The sequence below is a fragment of the Macrobrachium nipponense genome, chromosome 29 (genome assembly GCF_015104395.2).
Source record: "Macrobrachium nipponense isolate FS-2020 chromosome 29, ASM1510439v2, whole genome shotgun sequence".
Taxonomy (NCBI): Eukaryota; Metazoa; Arthropoda; class Malacostraca; order Decapoda; family Palaemonidae; genus Macrobrachium; species Macrobrachium nipponense.
The window spans coordinates 19,730,246-19,746,583 of record NC_061092.1 but is presented as its reverse complement, the minus strand read 5'-3'; the positions used below and the strand labels follow the sequence as shown (position 1 = coordinate 19,746,583).

Here is a 16,338-nt window from a genome sequence, read left to right as displayed (position 1 = left end):
ATATATTTAGATTCTGTTATGTATGATCATTTATATAATAGATTCCTATTGCGTACACGCAAAGATATATTTCGATTCCGTTATTTATGATCATTTATATAAGAGATTCCTATTGCGTACACGCAAAGATATATTTCGACTCTGTTATTTATGATCAATTATATATAGATTCCTAGTGCGTACACGCAAAAAAAATATATTTCGATTCTGTTATTATGATCATTTATATATATAGGATACATGACCGAGGTTATACTACTTCACATTTAACTAGCTTTCGAACCACTTTTCGTCCATTACACAGTTCCAGACAACCACCTTTAGCCAATTGAAACGGCCTTTTTCAATGGTTAAAACAAGGGGAAAATTTGCCTGGGCGGGTCCAACGTTCTATTTTGCGCTCATACTTATTCTCTGCATCCTAAGCTACACGATTCCGTTCGCGATGAAAAAAAAATCATCCCCAGCACGAGTCCTTCGCCAGCAAAGTAGAGTTGAATATCCTTCGGGTCGTAATTGTCGGAAGTATGTCCCTTTTTGTAGTCGAATTCCGACAGCCGCTGGAGCGTTCCGCATTAAAACGAGATTAACGACGAGATACGGTGTCGGTCGAAGAAGTCCATGAAATTCCTTTCACATTGTAGGCGGTTGTTACTTGACTGTAGTCGTCCGCTGCGACGAACGATTTTTTTTTTTTGAAGTTGCGATGTGAAACTCTCGTACTGCAGGATACTGTAACCAGGTTCCATTAATCAGCCTGCAAGTGAAATTATACTTGTCACAAGGGCAAAGTAAATTCAGACGACATCCAAATAAAGGGGAGGGGAGAGAGCCATTTAGACCAGACTTAACCCACATGAATTCGCTGATATTTCGGAATTCAAAAGAGTCCGCTGTACAAACTTTTTTTATTTCCATGGCATTAACAATGAGTGAACTATCCAGGTCTATGATGACTTGTAAAAATATCCATAATTATAAAAAATAAATAGATATCATTACGAATCTCAAAGAAAATTCGATATTACTGGTAGTAAGTTACTAGACAAAGAAGTGGAAAACGGAGCTAATTGTAAGATTGCCAGGCAACATAAGAGTCAAAGAGAAGATTAATCATGATTCTATGTGCCCTAACAAAAGTTTCATATTCAATTTTCTCGTGCGCATCTTCTGAGGTTAACTATTAAAACATTATTAATAGGTAGGAGATGCAACGAAAAACCCACTATGTAACAATAATTTCTATATAAACTTGGGTTTTCCAAGAAATGTGACATTTTCCCATGAATGTTTTACTTGAATTGTAATAGGCTAATGTTGCAAGTAAATATTTCATATATACATATCTTGATACTTCTAAATGTCTATGAGGTTCAGAAAAAAAAAAATTAATTCATTTTGTTGTTATAGAAATTCTATTTGCTTATTTTGTTCATTAATTTTAAAATGATTGCAAGTCCTTAACTAATTGCATTACACACACGGATAAGAATATGTTATGTGGCCTGTCATGTGACCTATGAACCACATGTGAAGTTCATGAACTAAGCATTCCTTTCTCCAGTCAATCTGCTTTTGCAAGCAGAGACGACACACAGATGAAGCCTGTGTAAGCAGATTATTGAGGTTAAAAGGAACAAATGCTGATACGGCAATGATGACGTCGTCACTTGCAGGAGATTGCTCTCAGCCAGCTAAGAGTTACGTTACTTGCTGTAAGAGATACGACTTTAGTATTTTCAAATGATATTTTAGTGTTTTAATTCTCACCCGCATGAGAAGAATGTCTGAAAAAAAACACAGTACCAAATTGAACAATATATTAGTTTCATGTTGGCATTATGTTAAATAAATATTCCTTATTCAAACTATATGAAAAAGGTTTCCATACAAATTCTATATATATTATTAGCCCTGTATAAGATTCATATAGGATTATTCCATAGATAACATTTTCACTTCTAGACTTCCTGACTTTAAAATCTCTTTTATTTTATTTTATTTATTTTATTTATTATTATTTTATTTATTTATTTATTTATTTAATTTTTTTTTTTCATTGACTACGAATATAAATCACCGGGACAGACAATATGTCAGTAGGTTTTGATATGTGTTTGAACTTTTAGCTTATTTGTCATTACTAAAGCGTTAAGTTAGAGTTCAAATCTTTACGCATATATATTTGGATATTTAATGGTTACGTTTTTGCTTATTGATATTATCGTGATTCCTTTTTTATTATAATTTGTAACCCTTCCGACTTCTTACGGAGTGTATTATATGACTCCACGGGTGTAATCCATATTTTATTTTATTTTATATATATATTTATTTATATATTTTTTTTATATATATTTGATAAATTAATGGTTGGCTTGAATTGTGGAAAAGTGTTCTAGCGGCGTACCGTATAAGGCTACTTGCGGCATCATTCTATAGATACAAGATATAAATGATAAAGGTATTTAAAACCGCGAGAACCGCTATAATCCGGTCGGATCCAATATCACGAGTTGTAACTCGTAAGACATTGACACTTCCTATTTAATTATCCGTTATTCTACCAAACCGATTGACTCTGGGTGATCAAATATATTATTGGTTTTCTTAATGGAAAGGAATTCACACCACGTGTTAAGGAGATTATTATTGATTTACACCACCCGAGTCACAGATTATTATGTGTTGAATTCCATATTTACTGATTTAGCACTCATAAATATTCGTACGCACTCAATTGCGGTGTTTGTTTTTAGTGCTATTAATTCTATATAACGTGTCAAGGAACTATTAACACTAAGAAGTGTTTATTCCCTCTGTCAGACTCGTAATTCTGTTAATAATTCTACGTATATTCTTTCAAGGATTGATTTGGCACAGGATAGGCCCCTAAACTGACAGGTGTCTTAGTGTATCCCTTGTTTCATGACACGTGTTACAATTAGTTATGTGCTTTTTATATCTGTAAGCATTGTAGGCCAGAAAACAGTGATTTGGCTTTCTGTGAAAAAGGAGGGAACCCTGGATGACGGAATGCAACCAGTTTATGACGATTGGTATGAGAAAGATTATTACTACTACCTGGTCGTTAGTCATCTGCTGTGTTCTTCGGGTTTTCCTCGTCACAGACCTACATATAATATTACATTTTGATTACATTATTTTGATACACATACTTTAAATGTACTTTTGCTTTAGGGTTTCTGCTCGAAGTGTTTAGGTTGTTTTTGCCTAGCCACTGACCCTGTTTCCGTTTCGAAGTGTTTATTGTTTGGTGTTTATTGCTGCTGATTCTGTTTCCGTTCGAAGTGTTTATTGTTTGGGTTATGTCTGTTGACTCTTGCTTTGTTCAGTTTGTAACAGTTCTGCGCTCCAACCCAGATATTCAATGCTCGCGATCTCTTGGGTTAAGGAATTTTCTTGTTTAGATACGGTTTTAACAATAGGCACGGATGTTTCTATATCTTTTAGTCCAATTAATGGTTCTTTGCTGTATGGTGCGGGATTGCGGGATAATGCGTCAGCTATGATAATTGCTTTCCCAGGTAGATATCTTAACTTGGCTCCAAAGACCTGAATGATCATTTGTCACCGAGTTCCTTTTGGACTGTGATTAAAGCCTTTGAAAAACTCGTAAAGGACTCATGTTCAGTAAGGACTTTATCAGGATAGCCATAGATTATGAACTTAAAATGTACTAGTGTTAAAGATACCTAGCCCTTCCTTGCCTATTACTGCATATTTACTTTCAGAGGGCTTTAGTTTACGTGAATAAAAAGCTATAGGGAAGAACTGTTTATCATATGACTGAAGTAATACCCCTCTTACCCCTTGGTCTGAGGCGTCTGTTGCAATAAAAAAAAATTCCTTATTTAAATCAGGGATTTTTAAGTTAGGTAAGCTGCATTATTCCGCTTTTAAGATATCGAACGCCTGTTGATGCTTTTCAGACCATAATAAATCTACGCTCTTCTTCGTAAGATCTGTTAAAGGAGCTGTCATGATTGAAGAGTTACATATTTACTACGATTGTAATACCCACTACAGCGCAAAAGTGCTGTATCCCCTTTTACGTTAATAAGTACCGGAAAGTTATGAATAGCCGACACCTTACCATGGACTACTTTTAAGACCTTGACCAGACACATAAAACCTAGATAAACATGTTTCGGTTTTTAAAAAAACTCTCATTTAGATATGTTACTCTGAGATTATTTGTCTTTGTCTCTGTAGCACTAGCTCTACTTTATGTGAATGTACTTCTAAGGTATTAGAAAAGATTACAAGATCATCCATATAGGCATGTAGGTTATCCCCTAAAAAGTCTCCAAACACTATATTATAATTGGGGTGCAACGTAAGCCGGAGGCATACGTAAAAATTGATAATGTCCCCTGAGTGTGCTGAAAACGGTATATGAGGTACAATCACTTAGGTAATGGTATCAGGTAAAAGCCTTTTAAGTAAGTCCAAGTAGGTGAAAAAAAAATTATTCTAACTAACAGAGATAAGATGTCGTCGGTACATCGCACTGGAAATTATCGGGAGTCGTTTCCTTGTTTAAGCGACAGTAATCTGCGCAGATACGCCAAGTCCGATCTTTTATGGCATGACGTTTGAGGGAAAAATTATATGGGCTTATTTGATTTCCTAATGGCTCCTATTACTAACATTTTTCAACTTCGTCATTTATCTCTATTTTGAAATTTCATTGGGGTTCTACACGAAGGTACGTATATAGCTTTATGTTTGTCCTTAGACCGTATTTTGTTTTCAATGACATCCGTTTTCTCCCAGAGATCACTCGCTAGTGGAGAAACTTCCTGGTATTCAGGTAGAAGATAAAAAAAAATCTGCTGAATCACCTCTGCTTGAATGACTTTATTGATATTACTTTAGATAGAATATAAGAGAGATTCATCCACGACTGATTGGGCGGGATTAAAAATTAGCAACAATAAAAAATGCGATATTTATAACTTCTAGTATCCACGATTATGTATACTTTTAGGGCTTTGTTCGCGGAAATCGTTATATTTCAGAGTGTCGGGAAGGATTAAAATTTCATTTCCCAGCAAAGTCTTTTTTTTTTACACGCACTAAGACATTCGAGGGTGCATGCTTCTCGAGATTTTGCGTGCAAAGTACGACTGCGGTTGTGGGAGAATTCTGTTGGGTCATTTGAACAATGTTATGATTTATGAGACAAATGTATAGTTCCTTTATATAAGTTATTATTTGATTAACTGTCTCATTTTTGTTCAAACGGATTTTACTATGTTTTTGAAGGTTTATAGGATTTTCCTTTGATAAACACGCCCTTATTTTGCAGGATGTAAGATAATATTTTGTATACCCCTAGATGGATCTTACAATTACACTACATACAGATCAATGTTTTTTATAACTATAGAGGTATCTGTAAGCGCTCGCTTATCCGGACTTCTCATTAGGGAAGTTCGAACAACAGACGGTGAGTCCGGAAATACAAGATATTACGTGTTATTAAAGAAATAAAACAAGATATTCTAATTTTTACGGCGCGTACAGTTGGGCTTAATCCACCAGTATTTATTATAACTTAATGTATTAAAACTAAAACGAAACCTTGCTCTGATTACTTATACGGTCGCGTGTTTCATAGGAAAAATCCTTTTTAATTCAAAAAGATATTGGTATATGAACAACATCGCTTTTCCCCACTCTGCTAGAGTCGCTTATTGTGTGGAATTTGCTATGCTTTGAACACTTCGGCAGTTTTCGACTGACCTTGACCGCTTGACTAGGTGACACAGTAACCGAGTTTGCTTGTTTGATTCTGAAAGGCTACTGTTTCTATTTCTTTTGTAATAATTAGGATCCTTCTCTTTATTACCATCGGCAACGTATTGTGTGTTTTTAGCATTATGTTGCTGTTACGTATAAAGCAATGAATGACGAACTATTAGGAACTGAGCGATTACTATAAAGACAAGTTATCACTACTGCATTCAATATTAACTGTTTGTACTTCATTCTTTGCTAAAATTTGAAATAGTGAGGGATCCTGGTCAGCGCGTTTAGCCCTGATGAAAGTTTTTTACAGACATGTTATTCCTTGCAATCCACCATATTTTTAAAGTTAAGTTGAGTCATTGAGGTTCGATATTTTATATAACTCAAAAAACTCAAGGCTTAAAACTGCGATCGGGACTTTGCAAAGGAGCACTTTATTGTCATGACCCGAAATAGTGTTACCTCTAATTGATATAGATGTGTACGGGTGTTCCACTTGTGTTTTGTGTGTTTTCTAATGACTACGGTGCTTAACGACCCTATCCATGCATCTGTATAAATACAGACGTCCACCGCGTAAACGCATATTCACTGTTTAATATGATTTGTTACGTAAGGGATTTAATAATCACCCAAAATGATAAAATTAACATAGTATATGATTATGATATTTCAGTAGAACTTCTGGAAACAGACACTCAAAGATAAAAACTCGCAGTAGCGAAATCTCAATGATATAGATAATTTCTGTAAAAAAGTAAGATTAAGAATGTCTCGTAACTCCAGCCACAGGAATAACGAAATTCTACCTGTAAAGGAAACACTCAAAGTTTTACTCCAAATGAATAAAAAATTGTACTTAGCTTGCTTTTGTGGGAAGTCACGGTGTTCCGATAACGACACACGGCCTTGGTCCTCCTTCTCTATTTAGCGGACGACCTGGTTTGGCTTCAGTTTCCCCCGTGCGCGTTGTTTCGATGATTCGAGCCCTTAAAAATCCGATGCTGCAGACGCGTTCGTTTGTTTCTTGCAGTGCCGGAAACGCTCACTAACGATGTTTTCTTGAATGATTCTAATGAGAGACGAAGCTTCCGTTGCCGTAGGAAAAGGACACGTCGAGTATTTTGTTTCTTGAAGTTATTCACTAACGATGATACTAAGTTGCTTGACGAATCTTGTTGTTTTCTGAAGTCGCTCACTAATGATGATACTAGGTTTGCTTGTTGAAGAATCTGCTGCTTTCGTCGTCGTTGACTTCATGATTTATTATTCTGTTTTTTTCTTCGTAGGACGTTGTAGAGTTCTTCTGGTCCGCTGGCCACCAATTATTAGGGCTTGTGCCTTGTATGATAAGGCGCCCTATGAGGTAATGTTAGACTAGCGATAATCTATACGCTAAGTCGGTTGGTATTGCACTTCCATCTTCAATGGAGTGTCTGGGGTTTTGTAGATCACTTACGAAGTCGGTATTATCTTTACGACGATGTGTTAAACTCATGGTTCGGTGAGGTTCTTGTAGAAAACACAAGGTATAAAAATAGTATATTCTTCTGAAGTTTTACATGATGAAGATCAGGTATGATCGTACAAGTCTTCTATGACGATAGCTTGATCGCTTCTGCCAATGATGATGGCTAATCCTATTCCTCTACATGATAAAGCTTAGGTAAAGAGGTACAGGTCTTCTAATGACGATCACTAACTCTGTTCTGCTTGTCTACCATCTCCGTTACAAGTTATGAAGGAACAGACAGTAGTTCGAACATATGAACATACATACAATGACATAGTTTCATACGAACACACAATCAAATGAGACACGCTACAGATCACGTTGGCGGTAGTTGTCTCAAGCAGGGAGCTTGGACTAATGTTTATAAACAATTGAATGACTACAGGTGACGGCATGTTATCTTAGCCTACTTTTATTGTATACGTCATCTTTAGCGTCTCTAGTCTGATCACATTCCTGCAAGCAATCTGGTTGACCTCTTTAGTTTTAGACTCTTATATATATGGACTAACATTCCATATTTTTATTATGTAAACGCTTACATATGTAATTTCAGTAGGTAATTTAATTGACCATCATAGACATAGTTATCTGGAACTGTGATTTCAGTGTACTATTCTTTGATAGCCACATTCTTAGATGACATTGTCCAACTTTCACTATATTTAATAATTATCTGACCTGTCATGTTTACCTCCAGGTACGTCAATTAATACTCCTAAAATCTTCATTGTTATTATGTAAGATGTATTTCTTAAAAACGAAGCCATATTATTTCAGAGCTTACATTGTGCACGAATACCTTCACCATGAATAAGTTTGATCTCCATTTTATTAATTTTTTTTTTATCTGAAACAATCCTCCCTCTTTTTCTAATATATTACGGTAGATCTAGGGTACTTATCCGCGGCGACCTAGACCATGGTAGTTGCGGTTTTTCTATGCAGTTTTACCTACTGAACAAGAATTTTAAGTAATATTTATTCGGACGACTGTAATTAAACCCCCAGGGGCCAGTACTAAACACGGCGAAATACATTGGACGGCCCCCAGTCCCTTATAGTGGATGTCGTGTCCGCGGATATGTTCCTTGCAGTCCGTGCGGACTGCTTCTGTAGAAACCATCCCTGGTCGTTCACAGCGAAGTTTTGGGTCTTTCGTTGTTTATAATAGTTATCAATGATATGATGATCCAACTGGATTATTGCTACGGAAAACTGAGGAAGTGCTGCAACCGTCTTGAAAGGAAGCTTCAAGTCAAGCTGAAGAATCTTATAGCTGAAAGCGATTGGACTAAGCATGCCAACGTGGACTTCATGATTAATTTATCAGACAAACCAGTGGATAGTGCATTTCAAAATCCTTTTATTTGGAAAAATTTAATCAAAATCTATGCCCTGAGGATATCAATATTTGTAAAGGTATTGTGTATGGTGTTATGAGCAAGCCCTCTCCCCCTAATGTACCCGTAAGATTTCTCCAGGCTTATAAGAAAATTAAAGACGACGAAACAGTGAAAGTGACAAAAGCGGATAAATCTAATGCTATGGTAATAATGAATAAAAGTGACTATGTAAGTAAAATAATGGCATTGCTAAATTACACTGATACTTGGACGAAACTGAGGTCTGATCCTACACAGACAGTGAACTCCCATTTTAACAAATTATTAAATCCATTCTGAAGGGCTTGGACCATTTAATTAATCAGTTTACACCGCAATGCACCTCCCTTCCTTATATGTATGGTTTAATCAAGACACACAAAATCAATAACCCTATCAGACCAATCATTAGTTCAGTGGGCTCAGTTACGTATAATTTATCTAAATGGCTTGTAAAAATTTTTACACCTTTGGTAGGAAACATTTCTAACACGAATGTTAAAAACAGTGTTGATTTTATAAACAAATTGAATAGTTTAAATTTGAATTTTGATTTTAATATGGTTAGTTTTGATGTTCTCTTTATTTACAAAAGTGTCTGTAGATGATTTGCTTGAATATTTAGAGGATGAATTAGAACGTCATGATATTCCCTTAACTGTAGCAAACCTCATTAGTCATAAGGTTATGTATCAAAGATAGTAAATTTTGTTTTAATGGGGAATATAATTTGAATTTTCTTGGCGTAACTGTCCATAGAAATGACAGAAATTTCACCTTTCCAGTCTTTCGGAAATCAACTAACATTGTCTCTTTTGTTCACCACTAACCCCAATCACCATCAAAATGTTAAATTTTTTTTTTTTTTTTTTTTTTTCCTGGGATGTTCCTAAGGGCTTTGCGTGTCTGTAGCCCGCAGTTTATTGACGTTGAGATTAAAACTATTTATGATATTGCATTGAAACTTAAATACCCAAGGACTTTAGTTGATGTGGCATGGAAAAGTGCTAGAAAAAGTTTAACTAATGAAAAACTTGAATTTAGTAAGCGTAACATTTTCAAATTACCCTATGATTTAAGGTTTTTAGATATTCCTAGAATTTTAAAGCTTTTTAACATAAATGTTGTTTTCAGTAATATTAATGTCAAGAGTTTAGTAATAAAAAATTCTCCTAAAGATCTTCCTGGCTGCATATATGAAATTCCTTGCAAAAAGTGTGATAAAGTATAATACATACAAACGGGTAAATCGCTTTCACAACGTCTCAAACAGCACCAATATTCTGTGAGAACTGGGCAAATATCGAATGCATTATTCGTACATATGAGAGATTCAGAGCATTCTATTAACTGGAGTCAAGCAAGAGCCTTAATCCCATGTAATGACACAGTAAAAAGGAATATCATTGAATCTTGTTTCATAAAGTCAAGTGATGGAAATGTTCTAAATTTAAGCCTTGGTTTATTTAAACTTGGTGCCTTCATAATGAAAAAAGTTGTAGATAAATATAAGCAACAAAATTAACATATTCAGTTTTTAGATGTTTTGGACTGTACGGATACTTTGTAATTTCGGTTAGGGTCAGAATCTGTTTAAGTTTGTGACCGTGTGATATCCGATAATCCTGGATTATCCCTTTTAATTTTTACCCTTTTGATAATTAACCATCTGGTATTCCTGATCTTGTTTGTACCTGAGGCCTTCCTCTCCAATTGTACTTTAGTAGCTCCTTGACGATGTCTGAATAAAGACGAAAGCACTTGGATTTCTGACTATCATTTTCCTGTGGTATTTGCTTATATACGTATATATATATATATATATATATATAAGCGAATTCCACAGGAAAATGATAGTCAGAAATCCAAGCGCTTTTGTCTTTACTAAGACATTGTCATTCGCTCCTTGACATGTCTTAGTAAAGACGCAAAGCGCTTTGATTTCTGACTATCATTTTCCTGTGGAATTCGCTTATTTATGAAGTCACATGCATCTACTGTGATTTTTTAAGCATATATATACACACACACACACACATATATATATATTATATATATATATAAATGCAAGTGTATATAAGGTAAAACAATAAAGAACTTGCACTCTGAGTAAAATTAATGGTACAGGAGTGGAAATACTGAGCTGAGGACATGCTGATGAAAATCTATGCATGACACATCAAACATAAAATGTGGCAAAAATGTCTAAATGATCTACTAAGTTATTTACCTAAGTAACAGCAGAGTTTAAATAACAAACCACCCAAATTGATACAGAATAAATCCCCATATGATAGTGTGTCACATCTATCCCTACACAGCTTCACTGAGCAAGAATCAAATATCAGATGTGTTGATCATCATGATCAAGACAAAAACCTGAAATGAATTCAAGACTTCTGCTGGAATATATGCCATTGAGAGAAAAAATACATGTAGGAGCACTGCCGTACAGAGATTAACAGGGCCTGGATGCAACAAAGATATTAAAAGGACTTCCAAATACATGGCACACAGACTAATACATTGCTCCAGTCTAGAAAAATGGGGAAAACATATTTCAAAAATTAAGGAAAACCCTAGTCAAACAGTATACATGGGAGATTTATTCTAAATAACTACAGTATAAACTGTAGAAGATTAACAAATGGGCCTTGTTGGGTAGACCTAATGAGGAATGAAAACAAAGAGGCGTCACCAGAAGTAAACACATGATTTATGAGAAAAAAATTTAAGAATCAGAGAAAGTATGGTAAAGGAATACTACTGAAGAGATTTGAAGTATGAATGAGGAATCACAGGTGAGGATTCTTTTTAGTGCTATATTAAGCAGTGTGCAAGGTATAAGAGGAATGATATATATATATATATATATATATATATATATATATATATATATATATTATATATATATATATATATATATATATATATATATATATATATATATATATATATATAATATATATATATATATATATATATATATATATATATATATATATATATATATATATATATAAACAAGAATAATGCATAACTTAAAACTGTAAAGAAAAATAGATACTCAAATCGTGGTTATGCAAAGTTAACAAACAACAGAAAAGAAGAGAAGGAAATGATGTATTTAAACAATACAATGTAATGTACTGTACAATTGCACTACTGTAATTAAGTTTCTTGAGAGGTGTACAAGAGAAGGATTTGCTTCATCTTCATATTAAAAGCAATTTCTTCAGATCAGCATTATGATGGCCAGGTTAAATTGGCTTAAAATATTAACAAAATATTAAAAAATGCCTTTTTATCAGGAAGGGCAAACCTTTTCAAACCAATGGTTTTATCAACACTATTGCAAAACGATACTTGGAACAATCAGAAACTGCAACAATTTGCCATCCATCATGATTAGAATAATTACCAAAAAATTCTGATATGTATATATTAAATCTACAGTAAAAGGATATGATTTTGTGGTTACTAAATTATCTCAATAATTTATACTTCCTTTCACAAAGAATAACAGACAAATATTGCCCATAATTGGAAATGAAATATAACATTTTGGCAAAAAGCCTAGTGTTGGGACCTATGAGGTTATTCAGTGTGGGAAATGATGTTAAAACAATTGTTAGGAGAGGGTGGAAAGTAAAATGGATAAAAAGAAAATACTAGTAGTATAATTAGAGGCATAGTAACCAGAATGAAAAAGGTTGCAGGTAGGGCCAAGTGGACGCTGGAAAGAACCTCAAGTAATAACTACAGTGCATCACATGAGGTACAATGTTGTCTTTAAATGCAACCAGTGACAATAACAACAAATTGATGTGATGAAAGACAAAGAAAAAAAATCATGGACTCATATGTAACAGCAAATTGATGCCCTATGAAGTTATGCCCTCAAATGGACAGGAAATGGTATTAAAAACAATAAATTGGCAGAGGTATTAATAATGAACTTGGTCACCATACAGCATTTTTTATCAAGTTTCATTCACATTCACAACAAAATTGCAGCTACTTTTAGAACTCCCACATTTCCCATTCTGGTGACTTTCCCCACAGAGGACTATTTACACTGGACTCGAGGGAGTTTTAAAACTTCAAGTATAATGCAGATATTTATTGTGTACAAAATAATTTCGTACCATTTCTAAATGTAATACTATTCTGTATAATATTGCTTTCCTTCAACTGCAAAGCCACAATGCACTTACTACATAGAAAAATAACAAATCTAATATGAAACAACAATAAACATTACACACATTTCTGTATAACAAAAAGAGTAATCTTGGTCAGTTAGTCACAGGGTTTTTTTTTTCTTCCACATCTGGATCATCTACGTTCAAATCCTGCAACATTTCTTCCAACCCAACCTGCGGCAGATCTTCATTTTCACTTTCAAAGCCTGATGCTGGTATTTCTTTATCCTTTTGGTAAATGTTGAATTTTGCACGATATTGTGGATCCTCCTCTAAATCCTCTAAGAAATCTGTGTAATCGCTGAAAGCATAAAGAATATTCTGATTAAAAAAGATGTCTTTTTATGAACAACTTAATATAAGTATGATCAAGCATCACATCAACGTATATTAAGACACCTAGAGTTTAAGAATTATTAGCTTTAAACTCACTCATATTAAAGAAAAAAATGTAGGCATAAATTAAGAATGTAATACTAAACGAACTAAACCGTAAAAATTTAACATTCATGAAGGGAATAAATTGGTTTGACAACAAAATTTCAGTTATTGTCCATTGTTCTCCTTGTGCTACATCATGGGATTGTGTTGTGTACTTATAATCATGTAAAAAATAAATATTATGTTACCGTACTCAGAAATATCTAAAGTTTTTCAAAGATTACTTAACAAATTACAATTATATTTTTCATATCTAGTCAATTTAAACAGTTGAAACATACTTGTTCTGACTTCCAACATCATCATCAACCCCAAGATGCTTGAGTTTCCAACGACGGCGTCGGTTTCTGGTAGATTTATCAGCATACACTTTCTTCACAAGAACAACATCTGGCATGTCATCTTCCTTCATTTTGTCCATGTTGTCATCATTGACATTAGACAAACGAAGATCAAATCTGAGTTTCAAGTACAGAAGTCAAAGTTATCAATCAATGTACCAAGTAACTTGAAAGTTAAATTTTGCCATGGATATAACATATAATACAAGCATTTCTATTTTAAAACAACTTTTAGGAGTAAAAACTGACAACATAGTATGAAAGAACAATGCAAAACCGAGTTGACAAAGTTTCACATGTAAAGTATTCATGCTAGTTTCACCAGCTTTTCCCCCTTACTACCTTTCTGGAACTTTGCAAATATTTCCATTCAAGAATTTCTAACCATTGTTCTTTACTGAAATTTACTGTACATCTACCTCTAATAAGCAAATATTAGTACATATGAGTTTACAGTTTACACCTGCTATTTAATTCATTATAGTTATAAAAATATATTTTAAAAATGAAATAGTGGTCCAAGGGTTAAAAAATACACAAAATGGAAAATAAAAAAAGCGTATACTGGGTAAATGGTAATATTTCTGAATTAACTTTTCTTACTAGTAGCCTATTGGCAGTGTACTTCCAACAATGTGACAAGCATGGCATGTCATGTGGGCAGCACTGAAACTCCCTTTACCCTCAGCTGCATCACATTCTGCCTTTTACTTCTCATATCTCTTTCTGACACCTTCCAAATTCTCTATTACTATGCTCATATTTTCAACCTTCAATTAGACTCAATTCTTCAAGAAAGCCTTTTGAGACTCTAGCAATGTGAATCAATCGTCTGAATAAACTAGTAATTCAAAATTATTGGAAGTTAATATTATTCCAATAAAACTAAAGCATATATATATATAATATATATATATATATATATATATATATATATATATATATATATATATATATATATATATATCATATATAAAGCACTTTAATTCATTAATCCATGAAATCACTCTGCAGATACTAGTTAAAATAATTATGCACATACCCCATAACTGTGTCTCCTGGGTTAAGCAAGTGTCCAAGATGGGTGCGACAAAAGATCATGTTATCAGACCCCACTTCATTAGATCTTTGTATCCAAACCTCTGATACTTGATGCTGAAAATCAAAGTAACATTTTTAATATATATAATGTGCCAATAAAACTATAAAAATTAATTTAATACGCTTCTTTTTACTTCAAGCTTAGAATATCTCACAACTTTTATTTAGATAATAATAAAAATTTTAATTCATTCCACTAAAGAGTTTCTGAAAAAAGCCTGAGTCCACAACCTTGTTCTATGTCTGGGTTCACATTTACAGTATTCAAGATTGTCTCAACAGCCTTCTCTCTTGCCTGTTTTATTGTATAAAGTATATATGTACACCATAATCATAAAGCAAGATGTCAAAGCTGTTCAACCTATTGAGAGTAATGTTCACTCAATTTTATATTCTCTACCATCTGCTTGGACAAAACAGCTTATCCACAATTACTATACATAGTACTCTCCTGCAGTATACCAGCAATGGTTAGCAGTGAGGTAGCCTATATGGATGAATATTTTCAATATAACTGGCATACTCTGTAAAAACAGTATGGTTACTATACAAGGTGTTGATTCATTCAGTTTTCCCTATGATTCCACCATAAGCTAACATTTTCCATCTCATGTTTTTTTTTATTTATTCCACTTCAAAAACGTGAATTTATTCATAGACAAATTCAGGTCTCCTTCAGCTTCTGGTATATTAGTTGAGTTATCTATACTCATATCTCATATCCAGGACCTCATGAAGATGTTCTGTCATCACTGTCTTTCTTCTTCTTCTTATGTTGCTACACCCATTCCCCCTTTTGACAAGTATTTTCCCATTTCTCTTTTCAATCATGGATATTTCATTAGTAATTTTGTATTCTAACATAAAACCAATGGCACTCCCTAAATAGTACATGGCTTTATCAACATCATCAGTCTGTTTGGCCAGATATTCTCTCACCACAACTTGAATCTTTAACTTCATTAGAGGACTTAACATTTTCTACTTTACATCCTCATCTTCTCTCTGAAATTTTGTCTATCTTTTATTGCATCTTACATCTCATCTGGTACCCAAGGTTTCCATTTTGCTACCCCATTTCCCACCACTATTTTTCCTACATTACATACAATATACTATTTCAACTCACCTTATTTGATATCTGACCTTGGCCCTTAAAGTATTTGACAGCAGCTTCAGCAGTTTCAATAACAATAAACTCTGTTAATTTCTTTGAAGAGCACAATGCCTTGAAGGGAGTTCGCCAATAAATAGAACTGTCAATATCAGCCACTGGAAAGTTTGGTGTCACATTAATATACTGTATAATATAAAACTGACAAAAAATAATTAATACCATAACACACTGTACCCGTAAACCTAGATATCTATTTAAAATTTGCGCCCAACTAAGTACATTACATAGTGTTATATATCTGTTAAATAATTCTGATTGTTTATATTTAATTTTAATTATTTACAGTAACTGAAAAGGCTTCTAACTTTGTTCTCCTAGACAAAATGTTAGCAATCTCATTCTGCTTTGACCATAATTTGAAAATACTTAAAAAAATTATGATAATAAACTCAAAGAC

At 33.7% G+C, this 16,338-nt stretch overlaps 2 protein-coding genes across 2 annotated transcripts in view; one reads left to right on the top strand and one right to left on the bottom strand.

Annotated features, from left to right (window-relative positions):
• Positions 1–16,338, top strand: part of LOC135206170 (anaphase-promoting complex subunit 5-like) — a 621,184-nt gene that overhangs the window by 72,988 nt on the left and 531,858 nt on the right. The window lies entirely within an intron of this gene.
• Positions 12,785–16,338, bottom strand: part of LOC135206166 (60S ribosomal export protein NMD3-like) — a 56,665-nt gene continuing 53,111 nt past the window's right edge. The window contains exons 7-10 of the mRNA XM_064237457.1: positions 15,894–16,036; positions 14,706–14,818; positions 13,604–13,780; positions 12,785–13,182 (exon numbers count right to left, since the gene is read on the bottom strand). Of these exons, the coding sequence (XP_064093527.1) occupies positions 12,975–13,182; positions 13,604–13,780; positions 14,706–14,818; positions 15,894–16,036 (641 nt within the window). The 3' untranslated portion in view covers positions 12,785–12,974. The remainder of the gene's footprint in view (positions 13,183–13,603; positions 13,781–14,705; positions 14,819–15,893; positions 16,037–16,338) is intronic.